Source organism: Dermacentor variabilis, chromosome 3 (assembly GCF_050947875.1).
Source record: "Dermacentor variabilis isolate Ectoservices chromosome 3, ASM5094787v1, whole genome shotgun sequence".
Lineage (NCBI taxonomy): Eukaryota > Metazoa > Arthropoda > Arachnida > Ixodida > Ixodidae > Dermacentor > Dermacentor variabilis.
The window spans coordinates 13,298,445-13,325,209 of record NC_134570.1 but is presented as its reverse complement, the minus strand read 5'-3'; the positions used below and the strand labels follow the sequence as shown (position 1 = coordinate 13,325,209).

Below are 26,765 nucleotides of genomic sequence, written 5' to 3'. Positions count from 1 at the left end.
GCGGATAAGTTGGCCGCTTTGGCCGCAGCCAATCAGAACCCGACACTAAGCGCTGGTGAATGAATGTAAACGAATGTCTTTCTCTGGGCTTTTCGCTTCTGTTATTCAAAAGCGTCAAAACGGCAAGTTGGGCCAGTTGGTTGGGATTCATAGTAAGGTTTGTTACAGCGCAACACAAGACAAGGACAAAAGAAGGTATAAAACGACGACACGGCGCCGTGTCGTCGCTTTATACATTCTGTTGTCCTTGTCTTGTATTGCGCTGTAACAAATCTTGAAAATCGACTAGACAAGTGGCGAGTAAAATGCCAACGATCTCGTCTTCTTCGTCTGAGCTCATTTTGCTGAAGTAGATAGCGGACGGGAGCGCGCCCACCCACGAAGAAAAAAATATAGAAGGTGCGCGCACAAACCCAAAGTGCCGCGAGATGGCGGCACGTCCTTGAAATTGCTAAAGAAATTGCGAGATGCCCCGCCTTCCCGCCGGCGCGGTAGCCAGACAACGCGGCCGGTCTGAACAGGCGCGGGCGCTTGCCGCCTCGCCGCTTTGAAAATCCGCTTGGCCGCTTAGACGCTCCGCTTTCGGTGTGAATGTCTATTGCGGACCTGTTTGCTTTACCCAAAGAGTTTCTCACTACATTACCTAGAGGGAAATCTGGCGCTGCTGCGCTGTGGTATGCACCAGCACCTATACCAGCACCAACACGTACCTATAAAGCGAGATATAAGAAGGAAGAAGAAGCATGTGCTTGCTGCGGTAAAGCTAGGGAAACGACGGAGCATATTTTATTAGAATGTGAAGACGTCTATCCAGCGGTCGATTTAGGCACCACTGGCCTCCTTGAAGCCCTTGGGTTCAGCGGGAGCAATGGTAAAGCAAACAGGTCCGCAATAGACATCAGTAAGAGGCGATCGGAGGATTGGTGGAAGAAAAGTAGGGAAACGACAAAAGACGGAGACGTACAAAAGCACAGTTCGCAATAGGGTATCAGAAAATTTGGACGTGGTAGTTCATAGTGTCTTTTTTTTGTTTCTCATTGGTTAACCTAGGTAGGATATTAGGCAGCATAGTAGCAAGAGCTTGGTGGCGCAAGCCACCGCCCCGTTCCAAAGGGGACGCTCATAACATCCATCCATCCATCCATCCATGCATGGGAATGCCGGTATATTGTGGATTCGGATTGGCATCGTTCTCGTGGAGACAGGACACCTTGAACATAGAGTTTCCTACAAAAATTTCTTGTAGGAAACTCTATGACCTTGAAGACGCGCTTGGCAAGTACCGTTCCGTCTGTCACAATGATTCATTTTCTACTAGAACAGCACGTGAAAAGCTGTTTTAGCTTTATTATTACGCGAAAACATGTTTTGTTTAACTATGAGAACTCGTTATTGTGTGTACGACTACATGTTACGTAAAAAGTATCAGCGGGCCGCTAAATTTGGAGGACAGACGACAAGGTTCGCGCTCGCTTTGAAACAGTTGGTCGTCTGTTCTTGCTTTTCTTCGCTTGGTCATGCATCGTGGGTGAGTAAAGATGTAATATGCGTGAATGGAAACATTTTATGAAGATTTTACTTTGAGAACGCGTTATTTGCGTAGCCATATCCACGTTTTAGACGAAGCCTCTTACAACACCAGCCAACACGAGCCTCGCAGACACATATACCCATAGAGTTTCCTCTATGCATATACCGTCTTTCCCATGACGGCACGGTGCCCCCATAAGAAACTCCCATAGACGGTGGCGCCAGATTTCCCTCTAAGTGTTATAGTGAGAAACTCTATAGCTGGAGTAGGGAGATCTGTGCAGGTCTGTAGTTCAGTAGGTCGTTCCGACCATAGAGTTTCCTACAAAAATTATTATATGGTTCCGACCACCGTTGTGTGTGTGTTCTGCTAACTCTATGTGTGTGTGGTTCCGACACCCTGCTAGCTGTTCTGTGACCCTGCCACAAACTTTCCCCTTCCCCATTGAAGTACATCATAGCATAGCCATGGTATAGCCTCCAAGACTAAAGATCACGCGCGTAGGTCGCTGTTTTGAACACTTTTCAAACATTTCTAGCACATTTTAATAAAGCCAATAAAGTCGTGAATAAAGTGTTTAAAGTAGCGCTAGGGACGACAGAGCTAGAGGCGCGGTGTTGGCTAGAAACGACAACGTTCCGTTCTCGTGAATGTGGATGAGCAAGCTGCAGTGTAAGTGGCATCACGAAAAGTCTGCGGAAATGAAAGAATGGCGACCGCCGTGTATTTGGAACACTATCTTGACAGTACGTGCTTTCTGGCTTCATAATATTTTCCAGAATTTACTTCGTCGAGTGTAGCTTGTATTTGGCGCCAAAGGTCGCTCATGTCCAGAATTTTCGTATGTGTATGTGGTTGTACGTTGTTTTTGTGGCGTGTAGTGGTGTGATAAAGCGTTTCGTTTCGCTTTGTTGTCTCTTGTATTTTACTATGGGCTTTTAACAATCATACAATGGTTGTATATGTTACGAACAGACAGAACATTGTACAGCTACATAGTCTTGCAAATGAATATGCGTATAGATATATAAGCGGAATAACGTCTATTGTAGAACCGCTGTTACCTGTACTTGCCTGCTTGATAGCAGAAATTTCAGTAACTTTTGCAGTAACTTTAGTGAAAATGCAGCAGCGTTTCTGTCAGTATTTTGTTGCACCTTATCCCTTCTTCCTGGTTGGGATCTAAGTACCTTGTAGAAACACTGAAGGTCAGGTCGTGCACGGCATTCATATTTGCTAACATTGCGACGTTTCTGATTAATGATGTGCCTTGAAGGCTTTACAGACCAGCTTCGCCACATGCTGCTTCATGTTACGAGGGTTCTAATTTCTGCGAAAGGATGAAACGTGCTCGTGTTATCTTCTACAATTGTTTCATGTCTCTGTTCCTGTCCCCTTTTTCTCCCTTGTTCTTCTCTGTTCAGTGCACCATTTTTTCTTTTATCTGTAGTCTTTCTGCATTGTCTTAAAAATATATCGAAAAGTGAGGATTGCTGCAGCGTTCTGCATAGGATGAAAGTTAATGTGGATTGTTTGTTCTTTCTTTTTAGGCTTGGAGACACTGCCGTCAGAACTTCAGAGAAACTTCAATTTGATGCGTGATCTTGACACGAGGGTGCAGGGACTTTCAAAGAACATTGAAAAGTTGTCACATGCATATATGACTAATGCTAAGAATTACACAGCAGCTGAAAGGGCAGAACATTTGGAAAATGTAAGAAAAATGTTTGAAAAAGCCAAAGAATATGGTGACGACAAAGTTCAGTTGGCCATGCAGACATACGAAATGGTAAGACACGCAGGGATTAGTTGATTAATAAAAAGTTGTTAGTTGCTTGGAATTGTTGCTTGGAAAGCAAAACAAATGTTACAGTGCACTTGCACACGGCATACTGAATGAGCAGTTTGGACATTGTGCATGTAGTATAGGGTTTTGCTTGTGTAAGGACTGCAACCTGGGCAAGTTGCCTGTGTACACTTGAACATCTGTAGATGCAAATTTTGACTTTTTTATTTTGGCAGGCAGGTCTGTGTTGCAGTTGCACATGGTGTTGTGTCATTGTGCTTTTTGCAGCTTTTCCTTTTAACACACTCCTAAATGAGAACACTGAACTGCACACTACATCTCTGTGTGCTCAGGCTTTCTATGAATTGCATTGATTTACACTTTCACGCTTTCCATTGTCTTCTATTTTGACTGGGCCCTAAATAACCACTGTCTCTCTTTATATTATGTTGTAGCAATGGTGAAGAACCAGAAACACTGCCATAAAGTGTGAGTTAAGAATTTATCTCTTTATTATGCAAACTTCTGCTCAGAATGGCAACCAGCATTCAACCCACAACGATAGCTACTAGCGCGGCCGTCAGCGATGGAATCTAAATTCACGGCTCATGTTAGTTTGGTCTAAAGCAAATGATAATGCTCTCATAGACTCCAGGATGTATAACATGTGCCACTCATGCAATCTGATTAAAATTAACACACCTTTAACATGCCTTCTCACCACTAAATTCGTGTAAATGTTAATGAGGTTTCAGAGGTAGAATGTGTGCCATCTGTGTGAGCAATAATTTATAACAGCAACAGTTTGAAGCAATGGTTTTAGGCAAAAAGTAAAACAATGCATCACTATGTGAACCTGCAAACGAGCTGACATTGGTATTGCTAAGTTGGGGGACCCTGGTTGAAATCCCTCCACCCAACACGTCACCTTTCTTTATTGAGGACGCCAGAAAGAGTGCATGTGCAAATTGGCTGGGAGAGGCGAAGAATGCCTTATGTTCAAAGCATTTGAGAGGCCCAATACTTCATTTCATACAGAGCAGGCAACACTGCGAAAGCTACACAAGTAATGCCACTATAGAAGTCTCGCTCCTCATGTTTTGCTGTGCAGCTCTTGGTCTGCAATGTCTTGTATAAAATAACTACTTCCTATATCTCGACTACAACTTTTGGACGCAGATGTATGTTGAATCACATATGAGTTTCATATATTGTGCTTCTAATAAGCGATGTACTATGTTTCTGTCGTGAGCACACATGATGAGCTATGGCCGCTGATCACAGAACCATGTTACTCCACTCATTTGGTGGTAAATAGATTTGGATCTTTGATGCCTTTCACATATTAAGTATGTAATATATTTTAAAGTATGAGACTTAATTCTGCATGTATTTATTTATTTATTTATTTACAAATACTGCAGCCCAGAAGGGCTATTGCAGGAGTGGGTGAATACAAAATGTGGAAAATACAAATCAGCATACAAAAGAAGCATATGTGAGTAACGTGGCTAAGGAGAGCACTCAATAGCATCCCCAAATTCTTTATGTGGTAAACAATGGATGGAACCAGGCAGGTCATTCCAGAGTTAAATTGTCCTAAGAAAAAAACTATTTAAAAGTGTTGGTGCGAGCAAAAAAGACAAATAAGTTTAAGTCATTGCTGTTTCTCGTGATTAGGGGCGTTGCACAGGTCAGATATGTGTTAGGTGAAGCATAATGTGGAGAGTTAAATAGAGAGCGTAGAAGTTTCAGAGAAGTAATGTGACGACGGTGGGAAAGAGGGGTTAAACCGAGCATATGCAGATGAGATGACGGTGAAAAGATTCTGTCATAACGGCGGTATATGAAACGAACCGCCTTTTTCTGAACAGATTCAATTTTGGGGATGTTCGAAATTTTGTAAGGGTTCCATATGGTAGCCGCATATTCAAGAATAGGTCTTACGAGTGTTTTATATGTAATGAGTTTAGTTTCTTTGGGGGCAGCACGTAGGGTTCGGGTTAGGTAACCAAGTTTTTTTAGTGCTTGGTTGCAAGATTTAAAATAGGTTCTGACCAGGATAACCTTGGAGTGAAAAAAAGGTCTAAATACTTATATTCATTTGCACGCTGCAGAAAAGTGGATTTATAAAGGTAATTGAAATATGAGCAATTAGCATGCTTGTGAAAGGACATGGCGACTGTTTTTTTAAAGTTAATGTTCATTTGCCAGAGTTTGCACCATTCACAAAAACTTATAAAAGATTGATTCAGAGTGTTATGATGATTAGGTGTAGAAATGACATTGTAGAGAACGCAGTCGTCAGCGTAAAGCCGCATTTTTACTGAAACAGAGTTTGGAATGTCGTTAATATAAAGCAAAAAAAGCAGTGGCCCTAAAATAGAACCTTGGGGTACTCCGGAAGATACTGATGCGTCAGGAGAGTTGAATGAATTAAAAGAAACATACTGTGAACGATCATAAAGAAAACTGCGGAGCCAGTCAACGAGAAGAGGGTTATTAAGGATAAGGCTTAGTTTATGTAATAGTTTAGGATGTTGTACAGTATCAAATGCTTTGGAGAAATCCATGACGAGCGCATCTACTTGATGACCTAAATCAAGAGCAAAACTGATGTCATATGTAAATTCAGTTAATTGAGTCACTGTGCTAAAACCACTACGAAATCCATGCTGAGCGCTGCATAAAATATTATTAGACTCGAGAAAAGTGATAATGTGTTTATAAATTATGTGTTCAAGGAGTTTGCATACATGAGAAGTTAAGGAAATGAGTCTGTAATTTAGAAGAGATTGTTTCTGCCCAGATTTGAACAATGAAATGACCCTAGCCCGTTTTTATTAACAAGGAACTGTACAAGTAGGCACTGATTTCTCAAAAAATCAATGTGAGATATTGACACATTTAATTATGTAATCGCGGGCACGGCGACCGCATTTCGAGGGGGGCGAAATGTTAAAACACCCGTGTACTTAGATCAAAGAACCCAGGTGGTCCAAATTATTCCAGAGCCCCCCACTACAGCATGCCTCATAATCAGATCGTGGTTCTGGCATGTAAAACCCCAAAATTGAATAAATTATGTGGCACATACCTAATGTCTTTAATATGTGACGCACAACTTTTTTGATTGTGGATGCGAACACTAACAGAAGTCTCTCTAGCCTTCGTAGCATTGCCTGCTATTTATGAAACTGAGTATAGCATTGCATAGAGGCAATAAACCCAGCCAGGTGCAAAGTTTGAGGAAGCAGGCAAAAAAAGCCACCACTTAAGACTGTGCAAAAACAAAATTCACAGTTCGAATCCTGTCAAATAGCATGCTAATCAATGGCTTCATGTGAAACATGGCATGGGCACCTTTCAGCACTGTTTTCTTTGGTGCACAATCCCATTGAACCCCATATGGAACCCCAGCACTGGGCTGGAAAGTTAAAATGCAATGAGCTTCTGCATGGAGAGCCACACATTTGTATGTGCTAGAATGAAATGGTTCTTGAGTTGACATCTTTTTTTGGAACACAGAAGTGATGCTCATCTTTGACGCTGGCGTATATTATGAAAGACTATGCTCAATGGAACAGCCATGTGTTGAGTGCTTCATATGCGGGCTTCCTTTTGCTCTCTTCACCCATCTTTGTTTTAGGTGACAGTAGCTATGAGCCAATGTAATGAGTCAGAGTAAAGTCAAAAGCACCTCACGACTCTGGTAGTACCTACAGCAGCAACTATCACTGTCATTTTGCTCTTGATTGCCTTCTATCAGTATGCCACATGGGAGCACAGGAAGTACAAAGTGAGGTTTTTTCAGTCTGCATTTTTAAAAAATTAAATGAGTGCAAAGCCCATGAAATGCAGTTTAGGGAATATCTATTAAAATTTTAGGACGTAAATGGACTATATACAAATTAATATGTTGTGCGCTTTAGATGAATATGTCCTCAAGAATGTGAGAAACATGAAAGGGTGTTCTCTAACTGCACTTTAAAACAAGTTTACACTCTTTGGGGCAAATCTTGTGCCCAAACAACAATTGTCATCTGCCTTGCTTGCATTTCCTTTCTTGAAAGCTCTGTGCTCGCTTCTTTCCCATAGAGAATGCTATGTTGCACTGATAACGCGCTTGCCATTTGTGACCTGGAAGTGCCGTGCGGAAGCCCGAGGGTGCAAGATCGAATCCTGGCCACGATGGCTGAATTTCGAAAGGGGTGAAATGCAAACATGCGCATGTATCGTGTATTGAGTGCAAGTTAAAGAAACCCAGGTGGTCAAGATTAATCCGGAGTCCCCCACTACGGCACGCCTCTTAATAATAAAAGCATGGTTGTTGTATGTAAAATCCCACAATTTAATTTTTAGTACAACGGGCACAGAGTTACAGAAACGAAAGGCAAGCAAACTTGATGACAATTATTGTTTGGGGATGAGATAAGTTCCAAAGAATAAAATATTTTTTTTTTACAATGCAGTATTTTTCGAGGAGCATACTGTTTTATGAGTGCAATGTTGTAAATAAAGAAAAAGGTGTGCTAAGCGTGAGTGTTGGCCATGGGCACTGGCTCTCTCGGTTGCTGCCAGATGACAAATCAATCAGATGTCCAGGTCTAATCCTAATCTTTTAGCTACATTTCAAGTGCTGCTGAAACCCGCCTTGTTGTCTGGCCCTCGATTTCCAACAATGGAACAACTCCTTATCAAGAGCGGCTTTGTCTGGAGGGCCATCATCAAGGCCATTTCTATGCTCGACGCTCTTCTAGCAGATCAGACTGCAGCTGTGTATGTGCTGCAACTGCACTGAGAACACTTCTTGGCAAAGCAAGGCAGAGCTCATCGAGTTCAGCTGCACAATTAAAGACATGCTCATGGATGCAGACATGGAGGTAGGCCTGACCACAGCCTTTGAATATGAGTTAAAGGTCAGTTTCACCAAGACAAGCGTGCACCTCGCCACCGAACTGCATCCGCTGGCCCTTCGAGTCTACCTAAACTCTGCTCCAAATACTACAGCACCGCTTGCAGTGACACCATAAACAGTTGCCCTTGTGCCTCACCTGGAGCTTCGGGTGTGTAGGTAGCATCCGAATCGTCCTGCCCAAGTTGCACATACCAAGCTCTTCTGGGGAGTGATGCAAGTGGCAAAGCATTTGGGACCAGTATCGGGCAAGCATTCAGGGCAATGACTCCATCCAAGATCAACACATCAATAAGATCAATGCCATCCATGGTCAACAAATTTTAATATCTGCTGACGTACGTGACCACATCAGATAAGATGGCAATTCAGGGATTCTACAGCACTGACGCAAACTGTTGACGTTGCCATCAAGGGTGCTGTCTGAGCATTTTGGTTATAGCAGCATGCTGGTTGATGCCCATCTGGACTACCTGCTAGCGATGGCACCTGTTCGTAGTTCACCAACATCAACAGGCTCTGAGATTTCTATGATGACATAATGTTCTGCACAAATGCACTGGAGGCCCTTGCCGTTTTCCCAGATGAATACTCCACTGTTCTGCACTGCGCGCTAATGAAAATCTTGCCACCTGACCTTGGTATCCTGTACCAGCAGCAGCTGAAGTAGGCTTCTTTGTCAAAACACGCTGACACAGCAGCATTTCCAGCAGACAAGGCTCGGCAAGTAAAAGACCTCATGACTTTCCTTCGAATTCAAATTGAGGTCAGGGAGGAAAGCTGCCTAGACCAAACCAGCTCATCTGCGAACCAGCTGCCTCATCAATGTGAATCCTGGCTTCTGTAGCTGTGACCACCTTTTGTCGCGGCTCCCTTAGTTGGAGTAAGATCGCTGTAGACACGGCCCTGCTTGCTGTTAGCATGTCAGACCACATGGTGAAAGTACGGATGTGCTTCCTACAAGTGTGGATGCGCTGCTTTTACTGCACCAATTGGAACCACCTAGCGAGTGTCTATTGGATAGCCAGAAATTTCCAGTCCGCCTGCTGTGCTGGTCACCATTTGACATCGCTGTGCGACAACCCCACTTCTGTGCAAGGCCAGCGAGGGGGTATGGACAACGCATTTCTGCCATTGACACATCAAGAATGCATGTCTGCTTGCATAAACATGCTACCTAGAGTCGCATCCATATCAGCGAACGGCACTGGACTCATGCCCATATTCCTTCAGACCAACAGAGCGTAGGCTATCGCACCAGCGAGACATAGGAAGCCAGTGTACTTTCGTTCAGCAGGACGTTGCAGGATTCCTCAAATGTCCTGTGCGTGGGGCATTGAACACATTAACCTATTAACCTTTGAGAGAACACAACGTCCTATGACAATTATGTATAAGCTCATTCCAGTCACAATCTGAAGCCAGCACAATAACTACCACAAATTTCGAAAATATATGCTGTGACTAGTCCACCAGCAGATAGTAAGATCAGCTCTGTGAAAGGGAAAGTTGGCATCCACCTGAATTGTTGCATGAAGCTTCAAAGGAAACCAATAGAGATTTTTCTTTTTCATGTACTCTTCTCCACCTTGTGGGCTTCCGCAGAACTGATTTGCCGTCATCTCCATGATGACATGCCATGGTCTTGTTCTCACCCATGCAAGCCCTCAGGCTGCAACTTTCTGAGAAAACGAGGTAAGCATCCTTGGCTCCAATATTTATTGGAATTTACAGGTAAGTTGAATGTTGGTGCAAGTTACAGCAGCGGGAACTCACTTTGGATGGATGGACCACGATTTCTCCCAAGGTTCACCTGTACGAAGCCTGTCTGGCACTGGAGAAGCTCCCACAGATGATGTGCCATTGAAAGTGGAGAGTTCTTCGATGGGGCACCTGAATGCAGTCAGTAGACGAGACGTGCCTGAATCTCAGGGACGAGACAATCGGGCAACAAGACCATTTGGCCATCACATTACTGAGGAGGGCAACCAGTACAAAGTTCTGCTTGTCATCAAATGACCAGGGACAGTGCCACAGCTTGTTCATTAGCCACCGAGTTTTCATGTGAGGCTGCTGCTGTCAAGGAAACAAGTCGCCACTATGCCCCAGAAGAAAGGCAAGTTCCCACCATGGTTGCTTAGTGGCTAGAGCACTGCTGAGCATGAGGTTGTGAGATCAAATCTTGGCTTCGGTGGCCATTTCTTCGGGGGCAAAATGCAAAGATGCCTGTGTACCGTGCACTGGGAGCACATTAAAGAACCCCCTGGTGGTCGAAGGTAATCCGTAGTCCTCCACTACAACGTGCCTCGTAATCATATTGTATTATTGTTGCGTAAAACCCCAGAATTTAATTTAGTGGACAAAGAGAACAAGGGAACGTCAAAGGACAAAAGAGGCATCCTCAAGAGCCCCAAGAGTAGTGTGGTTGCTGAAAAGGAAACGCAGCCTACAGCAACTGCCACATACATGCATAGGAAGCCAACTCCAATAGCAGCATTGCGGAAGGCAAGAAATGTTCAGCTCCTACGAGGCTGTGCAAGTATAGTAGACAAACGCTCAAGGCCATTGCCAATGATGGTTTGATTCGCTCGGAACGGTTATTCAACGACAAGTATGAGCACACCATTGTGCAACTACATTGAGACGCAGGTGTACAAGTGCCGCCCTTGTGGAAAGAATGTCGACGCACAACGTCTTAGCAAAGAAATTCAACACAAGTGACGATAAACATACTGCGCAAATGTGCTGCTGAGCCACTACAGTTCGTGCTTGCAGGACAAGGGTGACTGCGGTGGAAGGCCACTGCCCATACAGTAACAAGTCAAAATGCAAGCGAGTGTAATAAGACAGCATCAGGTTTATTACAATGCTCGTGACGTGCCCCGCAGCCAAAAGGAATCATATTATTAGCTCGAGGACCAAGACCTACCTCAAGCTAACACGGATCGCTGCTCAGGTCATCACCTCGATTGATCGTCAGATCAAATCACTGTTCAGGTGACCACTTAGGCTGCTGCTCCAGCTGTCAGTGTGACTCCCTCACTATGCTAGTTCAGCATGCTGCAGCTAGCGTCCGGTGTATGCATTGAGGCTGCGCAAAAGTGTTCTTTCTCGAGACTTTGTATATTTGTCGAGCCGGGAGTATGCTGGAAATAAAGAAGGTGCACTGAGCACGAGCAGCGTCCACGGGCACTGGCTTGTTCTGTTTCTGCCAGATTGCGAATCACTCAGATGTCTGGGTCTGAGCCTAATCTCTATTTTTAAGCTACACGCAGAAGCTTCAAGACATTTGGTGAATGTGGATTGAAAATGAATGAATTTTAATGTTGTCTTAAGTGTGAGTTTAATGTGGAGTCATATTTTACACTTCTCCTAAGTGTGTTGCAGTACTCTTTAAATATATGCCTTAGGAGTGTGTTATTTCAGATGGGTAATTGTATCGAGAAATCATTTTTCAACACTTGTATCATTGTATGTTTAAAATTTTGCATGATTGACCTACATTAATTAGCTAAAAAGTTAGGTTGTGGTGTCAGTATCCTGAAACTGCACTGTGGGCCTCGTTGATTGTCTGTCCCTGACAGTCCTGTGCTGCCAGAGGCGGCACTCTCACACAATGAGCATTGCGTATGCAGTGTCTCAGACAGTCCTGGACAGTTTGGGATCACAAATTGAAGAGGCCTAGTGAGTTATAAAGGATTGTGCTCTACAATAATGGTGTTCTTTAATGAGCACCTAAAGCGAGGAACACGAGGACCTTTGTATTGCATCCTCTTTGGAATCGGACCCAGGACTTCGTGCTCAGATGTGCAATGTCATGGCCACTGAACAACACACAGGGTCAAAGCATCACACAAACATATTAAATTGCTCAAAACAGCTTTCAGCACATGCCATACATCTCACCTGTCTGCAACATACGTCTTGTAATCTCATACTTAAGTACAATCTGTCTGGGACAACAGGTTGACATGAAATGTCTTGAAGGAGCTTTATTTTAACATTGTGGCATGCACTTTTAGAAGGCCCTAAACACATAAAGTTTGTGCTTTTGGAAAGGTTTTTTTTTTGTTGAAATGGTGGTTATTTGAGGCAGTAGATGTTGCTGGTGTTTTTACGAGTCTCAAATTTTTTCTTATTTAGTACTTCTGATCGTCAGTTTAACCACACCAGAAGTGTTTGCTATATATACAGGTGGATAAACACATCAGACGTCTTGATGCTGATCTAGCCCGTTTTGAGGCAGAGCTCAAAGACAAGGTTCTGAACGTCCAGGGGAGTGACTCTGAAGGTGCTACAAAAAGTAAGCTTTCTTGACTTCACCTGTCTCAGCATGGTGTGAATCATTGTCATATTCTATCAGCCGCACTGGTCACTCCACTTTATACTGCCATTTATACTGAAATTTATACTGCTAGCTATTGGTTCACTGCATCATCCGTTTTGTATTTCCATGTGCAGCCTATAGAAGGAAATGGCCAGTCAAATGCTTCTACAACAGCTGTCTTGCCTTTCTGTTTTGCATTTGGCATGAATTGAAACATCGACAATTCAAGCACTAATATAAATGCACTAATAAAGATTAGGTGAAATAATAAAAATGTTAATACATTTTTGTTAGTCTTCGGAAGTTCACTTATTAGCGGCAAAATATGTCTGCATTGCCCAGGAACTCGTCTGCAACAACACCACACTCACTGTGCTTATAGCCTTATAGAAGCTCTGTATTGTCTAAAAGAAGATCCTGTATATGAGAGAAAATTTTTTGAAGGTAGTCTTTCCCAGTGTTATGTATTTCCTCAGTAGTGGTGACAGGCAAGGCCTAGTCTGATCGCAGTTATTTTAGGGGGCATATTGGTTGCAATGACAAGGTGTTGAGCACTATTAAGAATTGTTGACTGCCTGTAGGAGTGGTTTAAAGGGACACTCACCAGGTCTGGCCATTTTGAGCTGACAAGCATCGTGCATACAATGTGCACTAATGATCGTGTCTGGTAAGTATTACATCGCTATGCGCCGCGGAAAGAACTGAAATTTCAAACCGAACACCCTTTGCCTTTCTCCTCAGGGGTGCCGCGCTCCCAGGCGGAAAGTCAACGCATGGCGCGCAAGTGTGCCTACCTATGTACATTACACTGCTGTGACGTCGCTCGTAACAAATGACTTTGAGAATTATTCAAAGCAACATCTGTAATTTGTGTAATCTGTTGCTTCAATAGACAAATTCAAGTTTAGAGAAATAACAAAACGCACAAGCCGAATGTCAGCGTGTTCTTGTTTTAATTTGCACTGCAGCAAGAGAGATGTACTTCCATTTCGTCTGCTTGTTCCCACATTGTGCAGTCGCATACGCAAACAACAAAAGTATGTAATTTTCTACCGTTTTCCAGGGCGCAATCATGCTCTGTGAATCCCTTATGTCTGCCTCAGTATTCGTGTAGCACTGACTTATACCACTAGTCAGGTGTCCTTGTGCACAGCGTGCAAAATCGTGTGCTGTGTGTAATGAGACAAACGCAACAGCTCGTGCACAACGCTCTCAGCAGAAGTTCACTGCACAGCAAACAAGCGATGAAAAAAAAAAAATGATGATGGGGCCGGTGACGTATGCATCATGCGATCCTCGAGCTCCGGTATGGGAGAACTTACGGAAGGAATTTTGCTTGCGGAGGCTAGACGGCGCAAGTGTAGAGAGCGTCTGTCTTGTCAGTGGCCCTTACCTCCTGAAATCGTGGGTCAGCGGCACTGAAATATTTATATCTCTGCTATTAATGGAACCAATTTGAAAAATTCTTGCGGCAAAATGCTCCCTAAAGGGCACATAAAAACTTCCAGCGTATAACCAAAATTTGCTATATGGCCTGGGAGGAGCCATTTAAGCCGCAAATGGGACGCTTGGGCATTTTTCTTTGGGCAACTCTTTTAGTATCTGCAAGATCACTTTTTGCCAAGTAGTAGTCAGATTTAGCCTGTTTTTCTGCAAAAACTGCTCATTGTCCAAAAGTGGGGTAAAATTGGGTTTTACCTCAAACTGAAGGGAAGTGTGTGCAAGACATTGGCATGGTTTATTATAGGTATAGAGTTCAACAGCTACAGCAGGTTTAGATATGTGTTGATAGGTAATGCTAAGTAATGCTTAGCCTCTCGTTTCCCCTTCTTGTTTATTCATTGCTAGGGTCTTGAATCCGGCATCCTTGATGTCACTAGGTAGCATGCGAGAGTTTATTAGCCACGTGTCTGCTCTCCTAAGATCACATGTTATGTGACGCCATCGGACAAAAAAAGGTGTTCCGCATCCCCCCGCAATGGCTCTCAGTGGCGCTGGCTAACACTTCTAGGGCTAGATTTAGTAAACATGAATACCAAAGTTAGTGGACGAATTGATCGCCGTCGCCATAGTGCAATGCATGCGTAATGCAGAGGCTGTGGGTTTGGTTCCCACCTGCGACAAGTAATCATTTCGTCCACTTTTATTTCCCTTCATAATTTTTCTACCTTTCAGATTCAGCCACAGTTAATTTACCCGATGCTTTCCTTGGCTCCATTGTCTGTTGGCTTTATGGGGTCAAGTAATGGTTTATGTGGTCAAGTAATGCTGTGTCACACTTATAGAGGGTCCCCGAAATGGTTTTTGTCATACGCCGAGACACAGTGGTACCACTCAAGGAATGCTTCTTTAGAATTTCGTCTCAGCGGGCTATAATAATGCAAATATGAGTGGTTAAACATTACCCTCTCCTCAAGCTGTGGCGTTCCCCCTAAACTTCGTGCCTCCTTCGTACGGTGCTGCAAGAACTGTGTACTTTTGATTGATTTGAACCAAGTGTGCTCCCTTGTCTCTTTCCTACACAGTTTTTCTTCTTAAGCTTGGTCTACATGAAGCAAAATTTCAAGACAATCTTCATGCAGCGAATGGAGACCCAGCGGCACTATGTGCAATGTTCTCTTGCCTGCACTACATGAAATGAAAGGAGACAGATGCCACTACAGACGTTTGCCACGTTGCTGCAAGTGTATATGCAGTGTACAAACTACAAAGTGGCTGTTTCTGCTATTTCAATTTTATAATCACCTGATGACATGTACTATAGGCCAAAAAAGTAAACGGACCACGGCTCAAGTGGCCGGAGCGGCTGCGGGGCCACACCGGGGCGTTGCTGTCGCGCTCCGCGCGCTGATGGCGAGAGTGCCCTGAGTGACGCCAGACTTCGCCCTCACTCTCACGCAGGGTCTCGTCACGCTTGATAAATTTCTAGTGCACCATTCGGTTGCTCTGCTGCTGACGGTCGCGACGAAGGGGACCATGCGTTGCCGGTAGTTCAGCACATGGTGCTGTCGTGCAGTAGCGGGCGGCCGCAGCGCATCGAAGCGCGGGACTCAGAAGGAATGAAGACCCGTTCTGATTGTTGTTTTGCTTATGTTCACCTTGTGTTTCATATTAGTGCATGTCGCCGGCGTCCACCGCTGCTCCATTTTAGGCTGCATAACACAAGTAGCAGCAACGGTGGTGATAGTGATGCACGCTTTTTCACGCCAGCCCGATAAGTTACAGGCGCAAAGCTTTACTGAGGGTACGGCTTTTCTGTCAAGGTTACTTTTCCGGCAGTGTCTCCAGCAGTGGCTTTACTATTTACATGAGTGACGCCCCTGAAAACTGCTTTAGTTAGCTACTACAATGCGTAGGCCGTTATGAAACTTTACAAAAGTACGGCCAGGAAAAGATAATTGGGAAGACGAATCGGAGAAACTAGTTAGTCGTGAAAGTTTATTCACGGAAGCATTCCATGGCTTGCAGGGATCCTCAGTGCGATGAAAAGTTGCCATCGACCGCGATGACTTGGCTTACTCGCCTTGGCATCGAGTCGTAGAGCGCCGCCACTATAGCTTCGGACGTCTGCGCAGCGCTTCCCACTATCTAACTTATTGCGCGGACGTGAAAGAGCGCGCGTCACTGTAGCCGTCGTTGCGGCTACCTGCGTTATGCTGCCTAAAATCGAGCAGCGGTGGAGGCCGGCGACATGCAATAATATGAAACACAAGGTGAATATAAGCAAATCAACAATCACAACGGGTCTTCGTTCCTTCTAAGTGACGCGCTCTGATGCGCTGTGGCTGCCCGCCACTGCACGGCAGCGCCATGTGCTGGACTACCGGCGACGCACGGTCCCCTTCGTTGCGACCGTCAGCAGCAGAGCAACCGAACGGTGCACTAGAAATTTATCAAGCATGACGAAGCCCCGCGTGAGAGTGAGGGCGAAGTCTGGCGTCACTCGAAGCACTCTCGTCGTCAGCGCGCGGAGCGCGATAGCAGCGCCCCGGTGTGGCCCCGCAGCCGCTCCGGCCACTTGAGCCGTGGTCCGTTTACTTTTTTGGCTGATAGTACATGTCTAATAATACATACGTTTACAATTGCTAAGATTTCATCGTAGCTGTCAGTGGGAAAAACGTAAGCACTAGCGCTTACTTGTAAATGTCATGAAATGGGCTATTTGTAATGTTTGTTTTACTCCAGAATTAAAGAAGTCGCAGTTTCACCCAAAATGCGAATGACCGATTGTGATAGCAAATTTGTAGATAGCTATACGAAGTAAGGATAGTAATTTTATCGGCTGTATAAACTTGTAAACATTCACTTACTAACTAAATTAACAAGCACGGTGCTGTGCCCGCTCAGGTAAACGTGAACGTATATCACTCAATGACTGTGGAAACTCGCTGTCAAAATGCCGGAGTGAGGAATCGTTGCAGCAGCAGCAAGCGAATTGACCTTCGTGCATCTCGCTTCAATGTGAACAAAATGTTGAAAGCACAGTGCATACGAAGCTACCGGTACTACATGCACTCTGCAAACATTGCAGATCGCTTTGAAAATGAGGTCCATGCGGATGCGCGCTTTGGCCATGTCGCAGATCGCTTTCAAGATGCTGCGCCTGCACGGCTTTCTTTGGCTCTGTTCCCTCATTTTTGTGGTCGGTGGCTGGACTTTCTCTCCTCCTAGAATGAGGGGAAACCAGTGAAGTAGGGAGGAGGAAAGGTTTGCCACATAGGCAGAGCCAGCGGACAGAAAGTACATCACTGTGGAAGAGGCACAGGAGCCAGTATTTCCAGACCTCTCTGGTCGGTCAGAGAGGTACCAATGTGATGTCAAAGGTTGGTGAGCTTTGTGGCTCAGCGAAGTGGCAGCTTGTGTGCTGCTGCAATGACTGTGTAACAAGAAACATTCTAGTTGTAAAGACAATGTGACGCTCAGTGTCAATGGGAGGTTGCCATGACCGCTAAAGAACGAGAAGAGATGTAGTACCAACAGACACGAGGCTCTGCAATGGCATGCAGATGCCATGACTGCAGAGCAGTGGGAAGAAACGTTGCACCAGCAACCTTCACAGATACCTTAGTGGATTCAGAAAGCTATTCACTTTGACAGTCATCTTCTGTGGTTTTTGTATAATTTTGATTTTATCATTTGCGTTTCAATTTTTGCTGGTAGTACCATACCGTGTCTATATTTGTTGTATATGAAGAAATAAGCAGTTTAGCAGAAATCATTCAGGGTGTCTGCCAACCGGGAAAACCGGGAATTCTCAGGGAATTTGAATAGTCTGGAAATACTCAGGGAAAACTCAGAAAATTTGTGCTTCTATCAGGGAAAATTAGCTGTAACTTTATTGAAAGGGACCGAAAGTCGTGTTAATACTGGCTCCAGTAACAGAGGAATCGCGACGAATAGTCATTGACGCCGTGTCATCGGCACGAGGTATTGCCAGAGTAGTTAACGACCGATTTTCCAGATGCCGGATTTTTTTTTTTTATGGGATTTTACGTGCCAAAACCATTTTCTGATTATGAGGCACGCCATAGTGGAGGACTCCGGAGATTTCGACCACCTGGGGTTCATTAACGTGCAGTTAAATCTAAGGACACGTGTGTTTTCGCATTTTCCCCCCATCGAAATGCGACCGCCGTGGCCGGGATTCGATCCCGCGGCCCCGTGCTCAGCAGCCCAACACCATAACCACTGAGCAACCACGGCGGGTACCCGATTTTTCGGAGATGCCCGATAATTCGCACGGCTTTGCGGCACCACCACGTACTCCATATAGTTAATGTATATTGTCCTGACTGTAGGTCTGAAATGGCATTAATCAAAGCCACCACCGCCGCCATTTTGATCATCTCGGCGCCTCGAACCGGAACTCTTGCACACAGATCCGCTGGCAGCAGTAGCCACTACCGCGGCAACGTTAGGCCTAGCTGCTTCTGCGTTTGCTTTTAAGCTCCTTGCCGTGCGGTGCCGTGTTTTTCATTGAAAGAATTTGCCGCTGTCAGCAATGGCATCGACTCCGCCTTTGTAAACCTCGCGATCGGCTTCGAAGCTGGCAGAGCACAACGCGTTGCGTAATGCCAGTCTCCGAAAGTTAGCTTTGCCCCAGTACAGCAGTGTTACGCGGTGAAGCACAACAAGCGCGGAAAGGGGCAATTGTCACGGGACACCATATGTATTCTGTATTCCTTAATTATACACGCGTGTGCCCCCGTCTTCTGTCACAATACGAGCACCGATATACCTAATAAGTGTACTGGAAGGTTTTAAGAGTTTTTTTTTCGGACGTGCCTGTGGTAATTTTAGCCCTTAATGGCAGTTAAAGACATGCATTCATTTTTGTCGCAATTCCCGTTTTTTGGGATGTTATTGCGGCCCCGAGGGAGTCCGAAAAATTGGACGTTGACTGTACAACTGACCAATAGGATGTTTCAAATAATCCATGGAGTGAACGCGTGGCAGAAGGAGGATGAGAACAGAAAAGACCAACGCACTAAGGAATTAACCGGAAAGGAAGCGTGCCACCACCGCTTTGAAGGAGCTTGAGCTCAAGAAACAAAGTGTTGGCTGAGGCCAAGATGCAGATATCCCTCATCCAAACCAAAATAAACTCTTTAAAGCAGTGAAACCCAACACTGAGATGATGTGTACGGGGTAAGAGTATGTCAGGACAGTTGAGGTTGACTTCCCAGCTGCTGAAAGAGAATCTTAGTTGTGACAAAGTTCAGGCCTTATACCGATGAGCTTGCTATCAGTTGATAGAAATAGTGCATATTCAAAAATATTTACCTATGTATGCATCTCCTTTTCTTTCGTATTTGAAAATGTTCGACTCAATTTGGAATCGGTTTTGCCATTTCTTTCGCTGTGCATTTTACTAACACCTTCCTTCTGTTTTCTTTTTAAGTAAAATAGATATTTCTCCTTAATATTCAAACTGGATTAAGTAATTTTTTGTTTCAACATGCTTACTAGAGAGTGACAGCATAGGGCAACGTGGTGTCAGCCTGTCTTGACATAAAACAATGTTCTGGCTCATTCAGGGAATTTTGCAAAGGTGCTCAGGGAAAACCTGGAAAGCTCAGGGAATTTGGAAATGTCAACTTGGTAGACATCGTGTCATTACATCAGACAGCTTGAGGATTTGTTCTGTTAAGCAATAATTCAGTTATGTGTTTCTGAGCACTGTCTGTATAGTCATGTGATTTTCTATGGTACTCTTTCAGAACGTGGAAGAAAAACACAAGACAAAGCAGAGAAAAAAAAGAGTAAGCGTGGGCGCTCAATGTCCTCGGATGATGAAGTCCCAAAGCCCTCGCGCAAGAAGCTCAAGGGTCAGGCCTCGCAGTAAGTGCAATTTTTTTCTTCAACCAGCACTGTTGAATTTGGTATGTGTTTTGTATTATGTGTAGGGGCTTTGTGTTTTTGGATTAACCCCTATCGTACCTTGGATGAGCTGGGTTCATCTACATGTTTCTGGCAAAAACCGCCAAAGACGAGCTCATCTCTTCAGCAGTACTTTGCATTTTCTAGCAATGTCATGGATGAGCATATTTTTGTCTCAGTGCTTAGTTGTGGTCTTGGTAGATGGCAGCACACAATTCATGGGACAGCACAAACAGAAGTGAATCGATTCTTTTTGAGGAGGTAAAACCTATTGGCAACTGGAGTGTTTAAAAATCATTTGGCCATTTTCAATTCAGGATAATAGTATGGCAGGGGTTAACCTGATAAAGTCAGAGACTCGCCGGTAAAAAATGCCTTGACTAGGTACACGAGTTGCAGAAACTGTGAGAAGCTTAAGCTACTTGACCTGTAAAGAAATGCCTCACACAGTCTGCTTTGAAGTTTCTAAAGAACCTCAGAGAAAGTTTTTTTTTTAGTCTTGTAGCGCAGCTCAGAACGAGCAAAAAGGAATGTGGCAGGGGTAATGAAAAGGAACGGAGAACAGGGTGAGCGCTTACCCTGTTCTCCGCTCCATTTCGTTACCCCTGCCACCTTCCCTTTTGCTCGTTCTGAGTTGCGCTACAAGCCTAAAAAAGTCATCACATACGAACTCGCCCAAACTGCTGTGCTTTTGACCTTCACCTCAGAGCGAGGTTCCTAATGGAAAATTCAAACCAACTGGTCTCGGTAATTAAGGAACTAGATGCCGAGTCTAGTGTTATGCATGTGTATGGTCACCTTTTTCTGCGTCTGCAGGTGCCACTGAGTTGATTGAGTGACAAATCCGCGACAATGTTTGTGTGGGCGTCAACTACATGCTTAACATTTAAATCAGAAGAACCACTGTGATATCGTTAACAGCTTGTGGGAATACTGCACTCCTATTATACAAAAAGTGGAGTTATGTTGTGGTGTAAAACCTTACTTACCGTTCACAGTACATTGTTGAATCATTCTGGTGCTCTGATTGTGAACCCTAACATGAAAGCAGCACTATTGGGAGCATTTAACACGTATGGCCGTGCTTTTCTACTGTTTTACCACCAGGGCATGACACTACCTTGCTAGCAAAGAAGTTCTCGTGTATTAGGTGTATGTTGTAAGAAATTGTTGAGGTCCGAGTTTTCTTGAGGATGCATGCATGACACTGTCCTGTTTTTCCACATACTGTGCTGGATCTATTGGCTTTTCCTGTATCCCCTGCAAACATTATAACGGCATTCTGAATGTTTAATTTATTCAGTTTTAAAGACAATACCGCAATTACCAATGTCAACATTGGTAAATATGCATGTATATGTATATGTTACGGTAAATTGTAACGGCAATAAACACTATAGTAAATGGTGACTGTAAGTAAATAAGTTTCTGTGGCTGTACTGCCTTTATATTATCTTCTATTGGGATAGCAATTATGTGGACGTCTTGGTAAATTTTTGCCATTGTTATGTAGAACATGTCAGGAATGTGTTGTGAGATTTTGGTGGAAAGGAAAAGACACTGATTTATTGCTATACAGTTGAATATGCTGTCTGCTGTTTAAACAGGTAATACTTTCAATTGGTGTCGCAACGCAAATGTTGCAATGCTTTGCGGTGACACTTCGGTACTAGGGCTGGATTCCCACCACTTGACCGCAGGTCACTGTATGTAAGTTGACTGTTATTAAGGGCACCACATGTATTGTTTCAAATTGCATTCTTTATATTGTTCAGGCATTTGCACTTTATGCTATACATATTATGATATAAGAAAGTTCACAGTATAGAAGCAACGCTGCCTCCATGGGGAATGGTGCAGCACAACTGTGGCGTCCCTCATTGCATGGCAGCACACATTGTGCTCTCTTTGAATGCTAGTTTTTGTGGATGTAAGTTCTAATCGCCACTTTCAGGCTAAAATTCTTCCAGCTCGCTCAGGTTTTCAGAAGACGACATGCTTCTGAATAGAAACCACTGAACTGCGTATCACATATAAAAGTACAGTTCACTGTAGTAAAAATGTTGTTTTGTTTTCAAAAACTTGTCTTGGATGAAAGGAGATTGGGTTGGCTTGCATGTGTCCAAAGCAGTTCAACAAGAAACCACGAAAACCTGACCGCAAATTTCTTTTGCAAATATCTCATCTTGTACACTTATAGCGGGTACAATAGACCTCTGTTGATTCGACTGCGGCTAATTCAATTTTTCACTTAACTCGATCTCAACGGAGTCTAGACTGGCGCCTATACATTTCTATGGCCCCAAACTTTCATTATTTTTATCCTGAGATTGGCCATCGTCAGATAATTTGGACTTGTCTGCATGCAAGCGGCTTACCCAAATGGTGACCTTAATCTAGACCCTGATAGCGTCAGCATCAGTTTTAGGTGCTTGGGGGACAGTGAATGCATTGAAGACACATTCTCATGTTGGAAATAAGGATTTTCAGCCTGTTTTTGGCAGATTTCAATGTAAAAATGGCAGCGCTCACAATGAATGGTTACCTGTTATTATCCGACTCTAATGTGTGCTTTTTTTTTTCAAGAAAAGTAGTCCATAAATTCTCTATGTGTCACAATCACATATGAAACTGCATTCGCGGAATGCAGCAGCCTACTTTTAGAGCCAGCGTCATCGTTATTGTCATCGCAAGATGGTAGAACTAGTTTTCGTATAGGATGACGATGTGCCGCGTGTTGGCTTTAATTACAAAGGCTTATTCAAAAGATAAGTTGTTTTACATACTAAGCTAGCAGCAACAAAGCCACATCTTTTTGACACTGCGGAGACTTTCGAACGTCGCGTGACAAACTGCTGAAGCGGTTAGTCTAGATGTAAGCCACCATCCTGTTCATGATGGTTGCAGAGTTGTTCAGGAATTGTGGATTGTTGAGCACAGTGGACCACATGGATAACATATTGCAGTTCATGTACAGTATTAAAAAGCTTTTTGAGATTGAATACAATGGACATCAAGTGTAAATAAGTTTCTATTTTGTCAAGTTAAACTTGACAAGTTTAAAAAAGGCAGCATGACAGGCATGCTGCTTTTTTATGTGTTATGAAGTATGGTATGGTATGAAATTTGATATGAAATACAATATGATTTGGGTGTGCATTGTTTGTACTATTAAACTATAAAAACTGGGCATGCATTTGATTTGGGGGTGTTCTCGAATTGAGCAAAGGCTGCTAAATGGAGTGTTTGGATGTTTTTTTACACCTCCTCTTTTAATTCAGCTCACCAGGTAATTTGATCAGTTCTGTAGGTACTGTCAAGTTCGAATTATCAGAAGCCGACTGCGTGAAATATGGCAAAGTTATTTTCGTGTCTGATGCAACCTAATTGTTACAAGGTACAACTGTTGTGCGACACAGGGCCATTATGTAGTAGGAGTATGCGAATAGTGATTTTTGATACCAAATCAAATACGAATTGAATAATGAATAGCCATTATCACAACTAATATAAAACAATGTTCACATTCCAGTATTCTTAAAGTTGGCCAGTTTCTGTCATTACATAGTACGTTATGAAGCATTGTTTATTAAAAGCAAAAATGGATAATTAGGAACAAACAGGTAGTTTCTTTGTATGCACAGGGCTCTTCAGGGAGTGTGAATGATTGCTGTACAGCCTGTAATGTATGGCTACGCAAGTTCTTATGTTTCATTTCTATACCACTATGTCCCTGGGAGTGAAAATTTACCATACTTTTGCTCAAATGTTACATTTATTTCGGCGCAGTTGACATTTAGAAATATCTGAAAAGTGTATGAAAAATATTGGAATTTATGAATAGTGACTATTCCATTCAAACACCGAATCGAATGGGGCACTACAGTTGAACCTTGACATCACGAAGTTGTACTTGCAGTGCAGAACTTCGTAAAATTGCAAATTAATTCAACGTTTTAAAGTTTCAACATTAAAAAGAATGTGACAACTCCCTAGAGCATTCCTGGTGGATAGTATCATGTTAGTTAGCAGTTATAAACAAATTGGAAGAAGGTCGGACCATAATAGCATCGTTATGAGCGCCAGCACATGCAGTGTTGATTGCGCTTAGAGCAATGCATCGATGTGACTTGCAGCATTTGAGATTGGTGTGTGTTGCATCGTGTAGTACCGTAAATCTCGGACGCCATAGCTGATCATGCTTAGGGGCCCACAGCCGGCACCCACAAATAAAAAAGAGCTTAAGAAGGTGTGGATATTTGTCCTGAGCAAAAAAAGAAAAAGGAATCCCAGAAAAGTTGCAGTTTTGCCAGAAACGCAGAGAATTGATGGCAATAGCAAAGAGATAACTGCACGAAGTAACATTCATAGTTTTATTGGTGTCATGCACGCTCAAGCAAACATTAACAGATCTCACTGGATGACCATGAACTCGCAGTCACAATGTGAGTGAGCATTTCGCACTGTCTTGGAAACTTGAGATGACGCGACCACCAACACTAGACGCATGGGAACAACACAATGTGCGGGAAGGCACCAACGATTTCAGCTTGGGCTTTGCACTTGCCGCGGAGAGATTACCTCCATAATATGGCGTGTGGCCAGGGCATGGACGCACACAAGAAGGATATGGCAGATAGATGCATGTTTGAGGACTCGACTTTCCCATCCCTCCCCATTCCCTTGTGCAGAAGGAATTGTAGCTTTCATGTTTTTCCGAGCGCTGTGAGCTGCGGCGCATCCCGCAGCCTCTGCAAGTTGTTTACCGACGCGACAAATGGCACAGCGGTGTTTCCTTCCTATCACATCCCGGCAGTTTTGCCACTCAAGCTTTACATCCAGAAGGTCGCTTGAAATAACATTTTCTTTGGCGAGCATTTTTATAGTTTTCTTGCAAGATTTACTAACCATATGGGCTCCAAGTGTATATGCGTGAAATAGCCAAAAGCTTCGTTAAATCAAAATCGTGTCATGAAGTTACTTATTAATATACACTCGCCTAGCATAGTCAAATAAACTTGTTTTCTGTTTTGGAAGCTTCAAAGAACTCTGCAAAGTAAACCTGACAATGTTTTGGTGCAATGTTTGCAGGCCAACAGACGTTCCTCTGCTGCAGTCCATCAGTATATCACATCCATCTGATGTGCTTGACATGCCTGTGGACCCAAATGAGCCTACCTATTGCCTTTGCCATCAGGTCTCCTATGGCGAGATGATTGGGTGTGACAATCCTGATGTAAGTTGTGCATCTCTATCTGTTCTTCCTTATGCATTTTGCTGAGCTCGTTCCGGATGTGCTGTTGGTTTAGTGGATTGAAGTTAGCCGGGCATTTTATTTTTCTTAGAGGCATGAGATTGCAAAATCCCTGGTGCCTTTGTGCCTTTATTGCACATAACGCATATTATGCATAAAACACAATACTTAACCACAAGCTTCCTGACGAGTTATATATATCGCAGCCTCCATCCCATTCTACTTCATTTCTACACCAAAAGTTGTGAACAAAAGCGTGAAAGGGGGGTCGAGGAGGTGGCAGGCTGGCACAATTTAATTTGGCCAGCACAAACAGCATCGCGGGAGATAAGTTATGTTCAGGTTATGTGTAATTGCAATAATATGTGACATAGAATGACACATTACCTAGACCTAAGGGTCTATTCTGCCATCTGCCATCACAAGTTAAAGAAAAGGGTATCATTTGCTGTTTTTTAGAATGACTTTGATTGACAGGCCTTGATGACAATAGAAGTGGCAGGGAGCAGAAGTGTTTTACCTGTGGTTCACTTGCTATTGCAGCTGTCAGTTGACGCTGCTTGATGTCTACTGGTTATTTAGAAGTTAAGCATACTTGGTCTTTACCTGGCTTTGCAGATGGTCAATATTCATAGGTCATGGTGGATGTTGGGTGCATTCAGTAGCAGTGTCATCGAAATCCTGCTTCTTTGTTCCCCATGTGGGAAAATGCGCACGGCAAAAGCTTCCATGTCTTGCATGATCGAGGAAAAAGAATATTCCAGCTGTATATTGAAAAAAGGCAGAAGCACGCTATTCCAATCATGCTATCTTGCACCAATCTATCAATGGACATAAAACATTATGCAGTAATTATGAATGAACTCATTAATTAAACTTCATTCGAATTTAGTTTGCTCTAAGGTATCTGTTGCAGTTGCCGAGTTCTGCACTTAAGGTTACGTCCACTTAGCACAAATCCAGAGGCATGTATCTGTCTCTAAACATTCTGTGAAACAGGTGGATGTGGCACTTTATGGTTTCCCACAAGGATTTTCTTGCAAACTGTGGGACAAAGCTAATGTTGAATTCCTATGGTAGATCCAGCTCAAGTTTTTTTGCTCCGTATGGAGCAATCCTATTTCGATGGCTGAATGAGAGCATAAGTTTTGTGTTACAATGGCAGATTGGGACCAGCCGCCGATTCCGGATCACTGTGTGAGCAAACATATTTGCACCACTGAAATCAGCAGATTTGACTGGAAGTCCGTGTGACATATTTCCTCAGAGGCTTACTGTCACGGTCTGCTATTTCTGGTTGCGGGCAGCTGTGAATGATATGGAACACATGGACGCTACGTCGCACCATGTGCTTTTGTTCCTGCTCCTGGATAGTGAGAGCTCCAACTCAAGACACCATAAGTTCAACCTCCAGGGATGATTCTTCCAACACGGAAGAAAAACTAACGCAAGGGATGTTTGAATGATCCAGATGGTGGTGGTGATGGTGGTGAGGCCTACCCGATCCACGTCTAGTCTAGCGCCCTCTCGCTTAATTTTCCTGTACTAAGTGCCCACGCGGAAGCGCACGCA

General features: G+C 43.7%; 1 protein-coding gene across 2 annotated transcripts in view; it reads left to right on the top strand.

Annotated features, from left to right (window-relative positions):
* Positions 1 to 2,034: 2,034 nt before the first annotated feature.
* Ing5 (inhibitor of growth protein 5) overlaps positions 2,035 to 26,765 on the top strand; it is a 42,274-nt gene continuing 17,543 nt past the window's right edge. The window contains exons 1-5 of one of the 2 annotated variants that reach the window (XM_075684215.1): positions 2,035 to 2,277; positions 3,082 to 3,320; positions 12,427 to 12,535; positions 19,780 to 19,900; positions 25,031 to 25,175. In XM_075684215.1, coding sequence (XP_075540330.1) covers positions 2,241 to 2,277; positions 3,082 to 3,320; positions 12,427 to 12,535; positions 19,780 to 19,900; positions 25,031 to 25,175 — 651 coding nt within the window. In that variant the 5' untranslated portion in view covers positions 2,035 to 2,240. The remainder of the gene's footprint in view (positions 2,278 to 3,081; positions 3,321 to 12,426; positions 12,536 to 19,779; positions 19,901 to 25,030; positions 25,176 to 26,765) is intronic. The other variant, XM_075684214.1, reaches the window with a different exon arrangement.